Source organism: Sceloporus occidentalis, unplaced genomic scaffold (assembly GCF_023333645.1).
Source record: "Sceloporus occidentalis isolate IW3139 unplaced genomic scaffold, rSceOcc1.0.p SCAF_5, whole genome shotgun sequence".
In the NCBI taxonomy this organism is placed as follows: domain Eukaryota; kingdom Metazoa; phylum Chordata; class Lepidosauria; order Squamata; family Phrynosomatidae; genus Sceloporus; species Sceloporus occidentalis.
Window position 1 is genome coordinate 81,176,896 of NW_028316985.1, and position 14,017 is coordinate 81,190,912.

General features: G+C 37.5%; 1 protein-coding gene across 3 annotated transcripts in view; it reads left to right on the forward strand.

Annotated features, from left to right (window-relative positions):
- Positions 1-14,017, forward strand: part of LRRK2 (leucine rich repeat kinase 2) — a 101,532-nt gene that overhangs the window by 19,260 nt on the left and 68,255 nt on the right. For all 3 annotated transcript variants that reach the window (XM_089524499.1, XM_089524498.1, XM_089524500.1), the window contains 7 exons: positions 1,932-2,063; positions 3,288-3,407; positions 4,804-4,928; positions 6,733-6,812; positions 9,077-9,183; positions 9,866-9,995; positions 12,118-12,242. In XM_089524499.1, coding sequence (XP_089380625.1) covers positions 1,932-2,063; positions 3,288-3,407; positions 4,804-4,928; positions 6,733-6,812; positions 9,077-9,183; positions 9,866-9,995; positions 12,118-12,242 — 819 coding nt within the window. The remainder of the gene's footprint in view (positions 1-1,931; positions 2,064-3,287; positions 3,408-4,803; positions 4,929-6,732; positions 6,813-9,076; positions 9,184-9,865; positions 9,996-12,117; positions 12,243-14,017) is intronic.

Here is a 14,017-nt window from a genome sequence, read left to right on the forward strand (position 1 = left end):
TCCTGAGTGCAGTGCTTCCTCTCAATATAGATCAGAAACAGGGAAACTTCAGCCCTCCGGGTGTTTGGATTTCAGCTCCTGGAAGTACCAGCCAGCATAGGGAATACTTAGGGATTATGAAAATTGTGGTCCAGAACATCTGGTGACTGGGTGGGAAAGGTTCTTTATACCTATTATAGACAATATAGAGCTAGATGAGAAGTATAGATATATCCTGGTCAGTTCAGTGGGGCTTGCATAGTACTGTACTTTCCAGAAAGTTACAAGTACTACCTAAACAATTACAAGTATAAACAATTCAGCTGTGTATTTTTTTATGTTATCAACCTAACAATAAATGAAATTTTGAAAATGGAAGAAAATATTAAATAAATAAATTATTTAATACAAAAGGGAGGGGAAGCAAAAGGAAAAATTCAGACCATTATACAGCTTGAGTCTCAAAACAAAAGGATAAGATGAAGTCCTATAAATCAGATATCCATTTAGTGTCTCAGCCCTAATTGCTGCTATGGAATTCTAGGTCTTTTGCTGCTGCTGCTGCTGCTGCTGCTGCTGCTGCTGCTGCTAATAATAATAATAATAATAATAATAATAATTTATTTGGATCCCGCCCCTCTGAGAACAATCGGGGCGGCTAACAAAGTTAAAATACAGAACATATAAAATCCCTGGTACCCTCCCCTCGTTAAAAGAGTATTAAATCCAATACAGAATTTAAAAAAAAAACCAAACCATACAAGTTAAAAACTGACCAAAAGGTCAACAACATCACATCAATAAACAGTCAATGGGATCAGCAGTATCTTATTCCCAGATGTTTTTTAGGCCGGGTTCTCTATTCTGGGAAGGCCTCCCGGAAGAGATCCGTCTTAACAGCCTTTTTAAAGCTGTCTAAGGATGTAAGTAGACGGATCTCATCCGGCAGGCCGTTCCACAGTCTGGGGGCTGTTATCCAGCCTCACAGCTATTGCAGGATGAAGTCTGCCTTGAGTGTCTGTGCTGCAGTTCTCTTTGCGACTGTTTTGTAGTTGGTGTTTTGGAACATTCTCTCTGTTCTTTCCACTGTCTCTTTCATTTCTCAAAGCTTTCCTTCAAATTACATCAGATACACACAAAATATTCTTCTCAGAATTTCCTATGAATCTTCCTTAAGAAAAAAAAGGCTGGTGCTTCCTGGGCTACACTTAACAGTTTACATAACAGTAAACGTTATGTGAAATGAAGGGAAAACAAAAGTCATGTAAAAAAATATTGGATGCTTAGTGAATTTGATGCATTTTGAACTGTGCATTTTTTCACTTATAGGCTGCGCGGGAGAAATATGTACATAACATTTGCATGTGGTGAAAAGTATGATTCTCTTTCAAAATGTCCAACCTAACCCAATTGTTTTGTTTATTTGTATTTACCTGCATATATGTTTTCTTTAAAATTATTTCCTCTACACCAACCGTGTAGTGAATTAATGATATTTTTCTAGGGTTTTGAACGCTTGGACCTCCAGATGTTTTTGGACTTGCCACATTACTGCACTACACTCTTACTGTGAGGCTTTTCTGCTTTTACTGCTCTGACTCCCTCCTGTTGCATTTTGAGGTTTGTAGTCCATTGAGGCCTCAGAGGTCTCTAGCTGAGTTCTTTAAATGCCCCTCCCTCAACTGCAAATCCCAGAATGTAACATGAGGCAGCCAGAGCAGTAAAAATGGAATAGCAGCTCTAAAAGGGTGTAGTGTTGTAATCTAGTTGCAGAATTTCCACCAATCATGCCTAAGGGATTATGGGTATTGTATTGGAAGACCAGAAATTTCCCAGCATTTAAAGATGCCTCCGAAAGAAAACATTCATTGTGTAACACATCTGTCAGTTTAAAAACAAAGTTTGTACAATCAAATCAGATGAATCTTTTGTTCTTTTCATGCTGTCTTTAGCTAGCAATGTGGAAGTGCTTATGTCTGGAAATGTGAGGTGTTACAATATCATAGTTGAGATGATGAAAACATTCCCCAAGAGTGAGCCAATTCAGGAAGTGAGCTGCTGCTTGTTGCACAAACTTACACTGGGTAAGTCCTGAAATAAGAATTTTCTGCCTTCAGTTTATTTAGAATATTATAATACCGCCTGCTGAGAAAATTAATGTGTGGGGGAAGATATGTAGCGTCTGAACTTCTGTGTTGTAAGATGGATCTTGATGCTTGCTGACAATCATCTTTTGAATTTCTAAGGAATTTTGGAGAGTGCTTGGTTAGAAAAGCTGCAGTTAGAAAAATAAGGCCTTCAAACCCCAGTGAATTCACTGAAGCACTGTGTGCACATTCAAAATGTTCATCAACTTGTCTGAAGTAATTGACAATTTTCTCATCCTGTGTATGAGAAGAATACACTCAAAAGAGATCTATTCACAATTGTCTATGTAATTTGGTTTGCATGCTTTTTTATTTCATAAAGAAAACATTATCTAACATACCATATATTTGTATTTCTTGTAGGATGTTGCTCATATAACTATAATGTTGACTTCAGTATTCTGAATTTGACATTGTGAACCTGCAGTTCTATACAAACTTAAGCCCCATTGAAAGTGATGAGGCTTGTTGTTGTTGCTGTTGTTGTTACTGTGTGCCTTCAAGTCATTTCTGGCTTATGGTGACCCTAAGGCAAACCTTTCATGGAGTTTTCTTGGCAAGATTTGTTCAGAGTAGATTTGCCATTGCCTTCCCCTGAAGCTGAGAGCCTGTGACTTGCCACAAATGCAAATACAAAAAGTGCTTCTGCAGAAGAATCAGTATGAAACAATGGCCTGTTACAGACAGGCCAAAATAAAGCTGCTTCGAGTCACTTTGGAGGTATGGTATTTCAATGATGCATGCGTCCTAAGAGTCCAAAAGCCACACCAAAGCCATGCTCCAGTCCTAAGGACTGGAGTGCAGCTTTGGTGTGGCTTTTGGACTCTTAGGACTCATACATCATTGAAATACCATACCTCCAAAGTGACTCGAAGCAGCTTTATTTTGGCCTGTCTGTAACAGGCCAATAGCTCTGACATCTTCTTTCTTCTTGGCCTTTCCTGAAGCACCTGAGGTTTCCAGTTTCTGTCAGTCTAGTTGATGTACCCAAATGCTCACATTCAAACAACTGACAGAGCAAAATTTATGCACCAAATCTTGTCATAAGCTTTCTTGCCAATTTTTTCACTTCAGACCACAGCAAAAACTCTGCAATATGTGTACATAATTCATGCATTTTGTGACTGTCAGTTATCTATTAAAATCTCCTCTCACCACCAGAAAACTTTTTCAATATCCTGGTATTGAATGATGTACATGAAGTCATTGTGGAGGCTGTTGAAAAGTATCCTACAAATGCAAAGCTACAGGCTGCAGGCCTTAGTTGCTTGGCTCTTCTCAGTAAGTAATAATAAACATTAAACTGAAGTAGGTTTCTCAACAGTATCTATAGTTTGGTTTTATGTTATTGCAGAGCTGTGTGGCCAGCGGCTTTGCTCAGAGAAAAATTCTAAAAGGTCCTGAATCCATTTCTCAAAAACCTTACATTACATTTATGAGAATGTTTTGTATTTGTTCTCTAGTTCTTTGAGCATCTTTTAAATTTCTTTAGGAGAACATGCCTTGTATCACACTTTAGTGTACTGCCAAAGAACAGTTGCTGAAAACTGTGTCCTCTTGGTGAATCATTCATAGTCCTGTCTATAACATGTCAGTGTACCCAACCTTGTTCCTCCCAGAATATTGTTGACATCTCTATGTTCAAAGCTGCATGCAATTTTCAGCCTAATAGCCGAGATCTGTGTGGTGAATTTTCCTACAGGTTACTGGTGCTATACCTGTGGCAACCTAATACTTATATCCCTCTTCTTTGATTTTCTTTCCACACTCTTAGCAGCACCTTCATCTTGATCAAATTTTGGAATAGCGGGTTACAAATAAACTATATTATTATTATTATTATTATTTACATCAGTCTGGTTACCTAAAAAGTTACCTGTATTTTGTGAACCCAGTCCCTGTCAGCTACTCAGTCTACATCCCCTCCCTTTCTTTAACCCTCCCCAGCCTCCTGAGACTGTGGGAACTCATTTAAGTGCTATATGACCTTTTGTTTAAAACCTCCATTAACTGGTCCTCTGCGTCTCTTTAAAAATACTTGTCTATGTCTGTAGCACAGAAAGTGTTTAATTTTTAAGGCACTCAAGAATATGTTATGTTCTGTGCAGGCTATGAACATTGCTTCTAAGAATCCCATTCTATTTTCACTTCTATATGCTTTAATGCAATTCTGTTTGGCCTATTCCACTCTGGTGTAACTTAAGCAGAGCTGTAGTTCGATCCAACTTGATAGAGTTATAGGGAGAATGCAAGTATGTGAATAGGGAAGTGGAAATCTGAACTTTCTTTCTCTCTCTCTTGCTTATAATATAAAATAAATCCACAGATGTTCTTCTGACAGCCTATTAACTTTCTTGAATAGTGGCTTGTTATCTTGGAGATATACTCATTTCAAAGGCTGAGCAGCAAAACCTCTGACTGGAAATATTTCCTGTATTACATAGTCTCAATGATCATGAATTGAGTTTGGTTGTTACTTCACTGAATTCCTAGAATCCCCCAGGCAGTTCTAGCAATTATGACAGTAATGACAAATGGGTGCCCGGAACAGAAGTAAAATCTTTTGCAAATTATGATTACTATGTTTCATCACTTTTGCTAATCTCTACTACAGAGTAAAAATAAATGGATATTCATGTTCTCAAAAACACACACAAATTATAACTCTTCCCTGCAGCAGAAACAATATTTTTAAACAGAGATTTGGAAGAAAAAAAGGAGGAAGAGAAGGAAGAAAAAATATATTGGTTTGAAGCCTGTTACAAAGCATTAAAATTGCACCGGAAAAATACAGATGTCCAGGTAAGAAGCCAGCAAATCATGAGAAGGGTCTCCAGAGGCAGTGGTAGGCTCGTAATTGACATATTTTGTTTAAATTTTAACCAGAAGAAGCAACCATCATTTTGGGGGACAGCCTCTATTTGAACATTTATTTACTTTTAAGCTGTGCAGTCATGCTTTACAATCCTCAATATGTCTTGTTCTCACAAGAGACCTGTTAGGCATGCATTTTACTGTTACGTTTATTTTACTGGTGGGGAGCTAAAGCTCAGAGAGTTATTTGCTTAAGGGCACATCTATCATAGATGGATGCAATACTAAGGCAGGCAGAATAGTCTGGAAGGACCAAGTACGGGGAAATTTTGGAATTCCTCTATAAAACATGGGTTTAAATTTCCTCTCTCTCTTGGTTTTCCTGCAATCTAGTCTACAGGATTCAGGAGTGGTTTATAAATTAGAAATGTTCCAGTATTGCATTCCACCTTATTATCATTTAAAAAGAAAAGCCATTTTTGTACTTTGATTAAACAATGAGCTGGCAGGCCACTTGCACATACAGGGGTATATTCGCATAGATTTAGATGACCAGTGGTTTCATGCAGTGGCTTGTAAGTCTGCTCTTATACTGGACCTGCTGTCTTGATGCAAGGGAGTCTAGAACTCTTATCATATTGGAATCTGTCATCTGGGAATCTCATCTACTAAGCTCTGAGCTCTTGAAAAAAGAGCTAGTTCCAAATGTAACAGCTAAGCCTTACAGGAGCCACAGTAGTAGTTCACACCATCATTTTCAGTCTTTTAGTGAATCTTCTGTGTTTCAAAGAATTCCTAGTCAAACAAGGAGTATTCGCAAAATGAAATATGGGATAGGATAATGAATTTGCTTTTTGAGACTGTGAAACATTGCAGTTTCTAATATATTTTTATAAAATTGTATATTTCAATGTTAAATTTTTTTTGAAGCAAATAGCCAAAGAATAAAACAATAAATATACTTTATATAGAGAATAAAAACCATTAAGTTATATCTAATTATAAGTTTGAAAGCCACTGGTTATTAGAAGAGGAGAAGCTAAATAATTCATTATATCAAGTATAATTCTATTTTTTTTCAAGTTGTTATGATTTACTGTCCAGTATAATAAAGAAGAGTCCCATATTAAATAAAAATAGTCTTTGTTTGCCTGGTTTCATTTGCTTCTAATATATGATATCATTCTTTTAATTTAGCCACAAACCTCACTTTGGTTTCTGAGGTTTGGTTTGGAAATCAGCTAAAATCTCTGCTTTCTCTTTGTGTCTGGAACAATTAACTACTGTATAATAGGAGACTGCAAAGATATATAATTGACTATCAAAGTCAGAATTTCCCATGATATGACTAATTAGAAAAGACAATGATGTTTGGAAAACTAAAAAGCAGTAGGAAAAGGAGAAGACCACATTACAAGTGGATAGATTCAATCAAGGAAGTCATAGCTCTGAGTTTGCAAGACGTAAGCAGGGCTGTTGATGAAAGCGTAACTAGGAGGTCTCTCATTAATAGGATTGCCATAAGTTGAAGTCAACCTGATGGCAGTTAACAACTAGGAGAGATATAAGAGGATTATCAGACACACTTAGGTTGTTTTGTCATTACAACATTGCTATTCAGAATGTGGCATGACAAATTATTTAAAACTAAAAAAAAATCATACAGATACCCTTGTAAGTTTTAATGCTTGCACGATTGCTATGAATTATAAGATTAATTATTTTTGGTATAATTTTAAAATGTTTACCTTGCATATATTTACCAAATAGTTTCTCCATTTGTTTCATTTAGGAGGCTGCATGTTGGGCTTTGAACAATCTGTTTATGTACCAGCAAAATCTTCATGAGGAGATTGGAGATGAAGAGAAAAAGTCAGTAGGTTTAATTGTTTGAAATTAATGGCTCAAGATACATATGTTGTTTCTGTTTTTAAATCTTTAATCTTAACCATCTGAGTTAAAACTGGGAGAAGGAGAATGCCTTAAGATAGATGACAATGGAGCTGTTGCTTCATATGTTAATGTCTTTCTGAGATGTTTATTAATATTCCTGTTGGGAAAACAATAAAACATAATGAAGAAATAACCCTATGAACAACCCTGCCTTTTCTTTGTGCATCAGGTTGGCTGTCCAATCCATCTACCTAGAGCAAAAAGGCCATTAGGTGTTTTTTTTTCTGACTGGCTTTGGAGGCTTACCAGGTGCAGTTTGCAGGTAAGCCTCCAAAGTGCAACAAGAGCCACCAAGCTGCTGTTTCCATACCAGCTTGTATATCATTGAAAGAGAGCTTTTTGTGATGATGCAGGTACCAGTTTTTCCTAAGATAAGCTAATTGAATATAAGGAACTTTACATCTCCTCTGTGTATCCCTCCCAATGCTTCTCTGGAGAGTCTTCATGAATAGAGATGGGATAGAGTTGCTCAAAATCATATGGATGTCTCCCCAGTTTGGATGGTGATCCTGACAAGCAGAAGTTTGGGTCTGTCCCACATTTTTAGGAACTGCCTCAGTTCTCAGGAGATTTTTTGTGAGGAGATGTTGGAAGTTACTGCAGACAGAAGGAAGTTAAGTTAATGAATGTTAGAATTCAAGTCTAACTGTATATACTTATGTATAAGTCTAGCAATTTTAGTCAAAAAATTAACCCAAAAAACCTGAGTCAACTTATTAATGGGTCAATGTACGTACTGTACTTTAACGCTTTTTTAAAAAAAGTAACCACCCCCTGGTGAAAGGAGGAGTGAAATCTGTCCTGAAAGCACTGACCCACTTTCATCCATCCAGCCTTTAGTATGAGCACAAACAGTTACACTTGCTGGAATTTTGTATGTTCTTTGGCATTGTTTTCTTTTGCTGCATCCTTTAATTCCTTAATTCATGCCCCTAAGCTTTATCATCATCTTATCCACGGATCATTTCAAAGTCCATAATTTTGGCCCCAAAACTTGCCCTTGACTTCCACATGAGGTCAGCTTATAGATGAGTTTTTACAGTATATTTTGCATACTTTCCCCAGCATCATTGTTAGTAACAGTGCAATCCATCATTCAGAGATGCACTGGCTATAGGAGGTTAGGAATGCATTAGAGCTTCTCATGCAAGTTGAAATGAACATTTGTTAGTTGAACTGCTGTTATGCCATCATGACCTCCTCCTTCTGGCTGATTTTGGAGATCTGCTGCCATAGGGATCTTCCAGCACAACTACACTTACAGATAAGATTAGCTAGCAAAAAGCCAAAAAAGTTTGGAGGAGGGGTGAAGTAAGGGAGGCACTGAGTTACTCCAGATCCAAAAGCTGGCCATTCCAAAAACATAGACACTATAACCCGGTACAGACCGGTGCTTTGTGTGGGCCTGGAGCCAAAGTTAGGGTTAGGTAGGGGTGGGCGTCCACACGCGCCCCACCCTACTATTGGCATGTAGGTGCCGTTTTGCCGCACTTCCATCTACATGGGGCACGCAACTACAATGTCCACATAGAGCCACACCGCATGGACATAATGATCGTGTGCGAGGCGCCAATGGTGCCCCACGCGCAACATAAAAAGAACCCATTGGGCACAGGTTCTTTTTAGGCCTCCCGGAGGCCACACCATTTGTCTGCTGCGGCCTCCATCCAGGGCAGAAAGGGACAGAGTCTCGCCGCCCCTTTCTGCCAGTCTGTATCCCCCTTATAACAACACAAAGTTGGGTCAGGGCCACCATAATTCTAAGCGATTTCCAACATCTCTCAGTTGGGAGGGAAGTTGCTTCATTTAGCCTAATGTCAACACAGCTTCATTTAGCCTAATGTTACCTCAGTTGCCCCTGGTGAACTGGGATTCCACTCTAAGTCAGAAATAGTAACATGTTAAAGGCAATGTTTCTGCTCTTGTTGTTGTGAAAAGTTTACACCTTCTGGCTTTTTTAGTTTGCATAGCAAAAAGAAACGTTTGCTTATCATCTAGCTATAAGTAGGGTCACATCTGGTAAGTCTATAGACAGGATAGATGAAAATAAGAGGTAAAACATACACTTATGTTGCTTTTAACTCCTTACTGCTTAACTCTAAAAGAGAGTAATGTTTTTGTTGTTATTTTTTTCTCTGTGACATTATTTTCATAGCTTGTCCTCCCTTGCCTGTTTGTTTTAGGTTTCCAGTACATAGGGAAATGATGTTGGCCATGCTGATGCATTCCTCTTCAAAGGAAGTGTTTCAGGCAGCTGCAAATGCATTGGCAACTCTACTGGAGCAAAATGGTAAGAGAACTGAGTAAGCCAAAAGATGGGGAAAACCTGCCCCTGCAGTAGGTTTGGCCTGGACCTAAACAAATTTTAAACTTTAGAAAGTTTAACTAAATAACAAATGGGAGCAATTTAGGGGCTGTGAAGACATCTACACTTTGAATAAAAATATTGTCAGTCTGATCCAAAGTAAGTTTATTTGGACTTATATGCCACTATATAGTTTTGTATTTTTATTATTCCATTCTTTTCTCTGTATGTGTATGTGTGTATACACATAGATTTTAGACTCTACACCTTTGGCAGGACCCACTGTTTTTGGTTTTTTAATTACAAAGTGCCATGTACATGGATGGTGCTATATAAATAAACAATAATAACAATAGAAGAAGAAGAAGAAGAAGAAGAAGAAGAAGAAGAAGAAGAAGAAGAAGAAGTAGAAGTCCCTCAGTGAATTTAAACACCTGACTTAAAATAAGGCCTGTTGCTTTAAATGGGAACTAAGTTGCATTCCTATGGTACTTCCTTGAGGCTGGCTCACTGAGACTTCTTTCTAAAAAAATGTGGTTCAACAAACTTTATCTGAATCTGTATTGTATTTGGGATTTTTTAAAAAAAGTTACAAATTTAAAAGTTAGATCCTTGCATCCAGCGTACATTATTTGTTTATTTGTTTATTTTATTTTTTGCATTGTAGTAAATATTAGAACAATTCTTTTGGCAAAAGGAATACACATGAATGTCCTGGACATGATGAAGAGACATTCAAACTCCGCTGAAGTTGCAGAAAGTGCTTGCAAATTGCTGAATCGTGCTTTTGAAGGAAGGTAATCTACATTTGAGAGCAGTGTTAACTAGTGGTTTGAGTGCTGGATGAGACTCTAGGAGACCAGGGCTTAAATTTACACTCAGCCACTGAAACCTGCTAGGTCACCTTGGGCTAGTCACATTCTTTCAGAGGAAAGCAATGGCAAATCTGTGAATAAATCTCATCAAGAAAATCCTATGATACAGTCATTGTAAGTCAGAGTCAACGTGAAGGGACATACAGATCTACATCTAATATTTTGATAACTGTTTTTGAAATCAGTATTATATTTTTGCATATAGACATGTATTCAAGGATTAGCAGAATTTGGAAAGTGATTTTTAAAAAGTGCTTAGTTATAATGCCATGCTGCTTAATGGTAGTTACCATTTTTGTTTCAACTTAAAAAGTAATTTCTTGTTTTCCAGCTTCAGATACTTTTTGATTATTAGGTATAAATGTATTGTTAGAAAAAGGATCTTTTTACAAGTAACTAGTTACTTTTACTTTCTGAAGTAAAAAAATCCCAAAAGTCAAAGTCTGAACACAAAATGGGTGAAGTTCTACAACATTGGTATACAGTTACAATTTAATTTAGTAATGCCTTAATTATTGAAAAGGCAAAATAATAATAAGCAACTTTGAATATTCTATGGATATCATGGATTGCTAAAAAGACAAATAAATGGGTCCTACAGCAAATCAAATCGGAATTCTCCTTAGAAGCCAGAATGACTAAAATAATGTTGTATTTTGGACTTAGCATGTAAAGGCCTGATGCCTAAAAAGGCAATAATGCTTGGTAATTCATAGGATTGACATAAGTTGAAGTTGACTTGACGACGATTAACAGCAGCAACAACTTTGGACATACCATGAGAAGACTTGACTCACTAGAATAATTGATGCTTGGTAAGGTAGATGGCAGTAGGAAAAGAGAAAAAACTCATTACAGATGGATATAGTTCAGTACAGTCAAGGAAGCTATGGCTCTCAGGTTTCAAGATGTGAACAGAGCTGACTTGGAAGTGTTCTAAATACCTCATAGGGTTACCATAAGCTGAAGTTGACTTGACAGCAGTTAACAACAACAATTAGTTCCCCTTCATTCCACTGCATTGGATCTTTTGTGTAGCACTATTGTCCAGAGTATTTATTGCTCATTATTGTGAGCCTTAGCACAGGAATTGCTCTTCATGTGGGAACAACCCTGTATGAAATGATTAGGAAGTGGTCTTTAAATAGCAGCGTGAAAGAGTGAACTAATAATTGTGCTCTATATATGTGTGTTCTGTGCCTTCAAGTGATTTTTCACATACAGAGACCTAAGATCAACCTATTGTGGAGTTTTCTTGGCAAGATTTATTCAGTGGGGGTTTGCCTTTGTCTTCCTCTGAAGTCCAGAGAATGTGACTTGCACAAGGTCACTCGGTGGGTTTCCATGTCTGAGCAAGGTACGAATCCTTATCTCCAGAGTTGTAGTCCAGCACTCAGACCTCTACAGTATGATGGGTATCTTCTATATTTTACTTAGTCTAAATGTTGTGTGATAATGTGTGAGATTAGGGCCAAGGGCCAGGTGGACTAGTACTGCTGACAGAAGTTCAGTGGAACTGATAGGCAAGGAGTCCCTCTCCCCAGCTCGATCTTGTGCACTTCAGGACAGGCTACTGGATGCCAGAGTTGTGTTTTTTTGGTGTTGAGGAGGGCAAGAGAAGGAAGGAGGCCTCTTTCTGTTAGCATGAGATTGGGTGTAGGTTAGTGTCCTACTTCAATGAATTCCCAGGGGATATGTGCCTTCTAGAAATTGAAGTGCATTTTCTCATCCTGCACAGCAATATGCCTCCAGTCACATCTGCAGTTTCAAAAGTACTTTGCTATTGTGTTCAAGAAACACAACCCTGTGTTTGCAATACTAATTGTATAGTTCCTTGGATCCTGGCCAGAAAAATACTTACAGATAGCTATTGTGGTATGCATATAGACTTGAAAATTGGAATTTTCAATATTTTTTAAAAATGTAATTCATATTACCTTATAAGAAATATACAGTATTTATAACAAAGCAAAATTTATGCCTATCTAATAAGCAAATGTGTGAGAAACTTGTCTTCATTGTTTTTAAATGATTGATCTTTCAGTTTGCCCCCTCTGGATATAATGACAGTAGCTGCATCCAGAGTTGTGAAAGCTATGAGGAAGCATAAAACATTGGCATCTGTACAGCTAGAGGCACTTCGAGTTATTTTACATTTTATGACTCCAGGTAAGAAGACTCATGAAGAATATTAGCATGTACTGTAATCCAGAAAGGGATTATGACTAAAAGGCCTAGAGTCATGCATTCTTTGAAATGTCTTAATAACATAGTTTGAAAAAAAGGGACAAGGTGAGCACAAGTTAATGAACCTGCAGCCTAAGGGTTTTATTTTGTTTTGTTTTAGGGTTTTTCATGAAGGTTGCACATTTAAAAAAAAATATTTTTTTCCACAAAATAGTTATAGATGCTAGAGCTGGCAGAAACAAAGCTCTCCCTTGCCCTCATCAAGTTTCATCATAGAAGGAGATTGGGTAGAAATGTATCTGCTTTTGGACATACACACTGCCAGTGTCTCTGTATTCCATAAAATAGGCTCGACTGGAGGACCACTCTGCACTGCCTGTCTTTGCCCCGAGTCGGTGCTGCTGCAGCCGCATGCTGCAGCACCGACGCACTGCCAAAAAGAAGCTGCCTGGAGTGGCTTCTTTTTTGCAGTGCCACGAACAGGAAAGGGTGCTGCCATGACACCACTTCTTGCCACCGGCATCTGGATACTGCATGGTGCTTGCATCATCATGGTGCCGTGGCTGCGCACTAGGGTTCGGGAGCATGTGGTTGCTGTGTGCTCCCAAACCCTAATTTTGACCCAATGATGGTGTTTTCTGCCCATCTATACTGGGCCATAGTTGTTAACAAATCTTCATTAGAATTCAGATTTTATTTTGTTCCACTATATTATCTTCTGAAGTGGTGTGAAACAGCCCACTTCAGTTGTGGACTGAGAATTTGTTCAAATGCAAAACACACCCCTAATGTATAGTATGTTGTTACATTAAGTCATAGCAAGAAAAATAAACAAGCTCAGACTAGTACAGATCGGTCTGTGAATGCAAATTAATCAATAATATGTGTCATTTATTTTAGCTTAAAATACAGAGATTTGTAATAAAAATGAACACACCCCAGGAAACATCATAATTATTAAACCACACTTTGAATAGCCGTGCAATCATCCTTTCAGATTATTGGTTGTAACACAGAGATAATCATGCATTATACAGTCCGATCTTATGTATATTTATTCAGAAATAAGTCCCAGTTTGTTTATTGGGATTAAAAACACAGTGGGATATTTACATGTAAACATGGTTATAATCAGAGTGTTTGGGTTTTTTATTCCAAACCCATGAATTGTCATTATCTAGGGTACAAATAAGCAGTTTGTCCAGCATGAAAACAATTTAAACAGAAATCACCAGTGGTAATTTAGCCGCAGCAGTAATTTATTTAGCCTCCATTTTTATTACAGCATCCTGTCTCATCACTGAATCATGGAAGTGCTCTAAATACCTTATTTTGACAGCTTGATCTAAATGTACCTTGCGTTCTTTATAATGTGTTATAGACTGTAATGGAGTTTACTTTTTTTTGTATTTATTTAATAAAGTGATTAGTAAAACTATATCCTCGTGTTAGAATTGTCTTTGTGGGAATTTTTTTTCCTGGGTGTAAGCTTATTTAATAATAATCACCATCATTAACATTTGCTAGCTGAAGACCTGCTTTTATTTGAATGATAAAAATTTGTAACATATAGAATATGTGAAACTGAAGAGGAATAATCTAATTTTGTGTCCATTGACAATGAAATCCCACAAAAATTATGGTAGCTTCCATCAAAATAAGAGCATGGTGTGAGTATGTGGTTGTGGGTGTGTGTGGGAGAGGAGAGCATATTAGGAGGAAACTGTTTAGACAGAAGTTTAAACGTCTACTTGTGC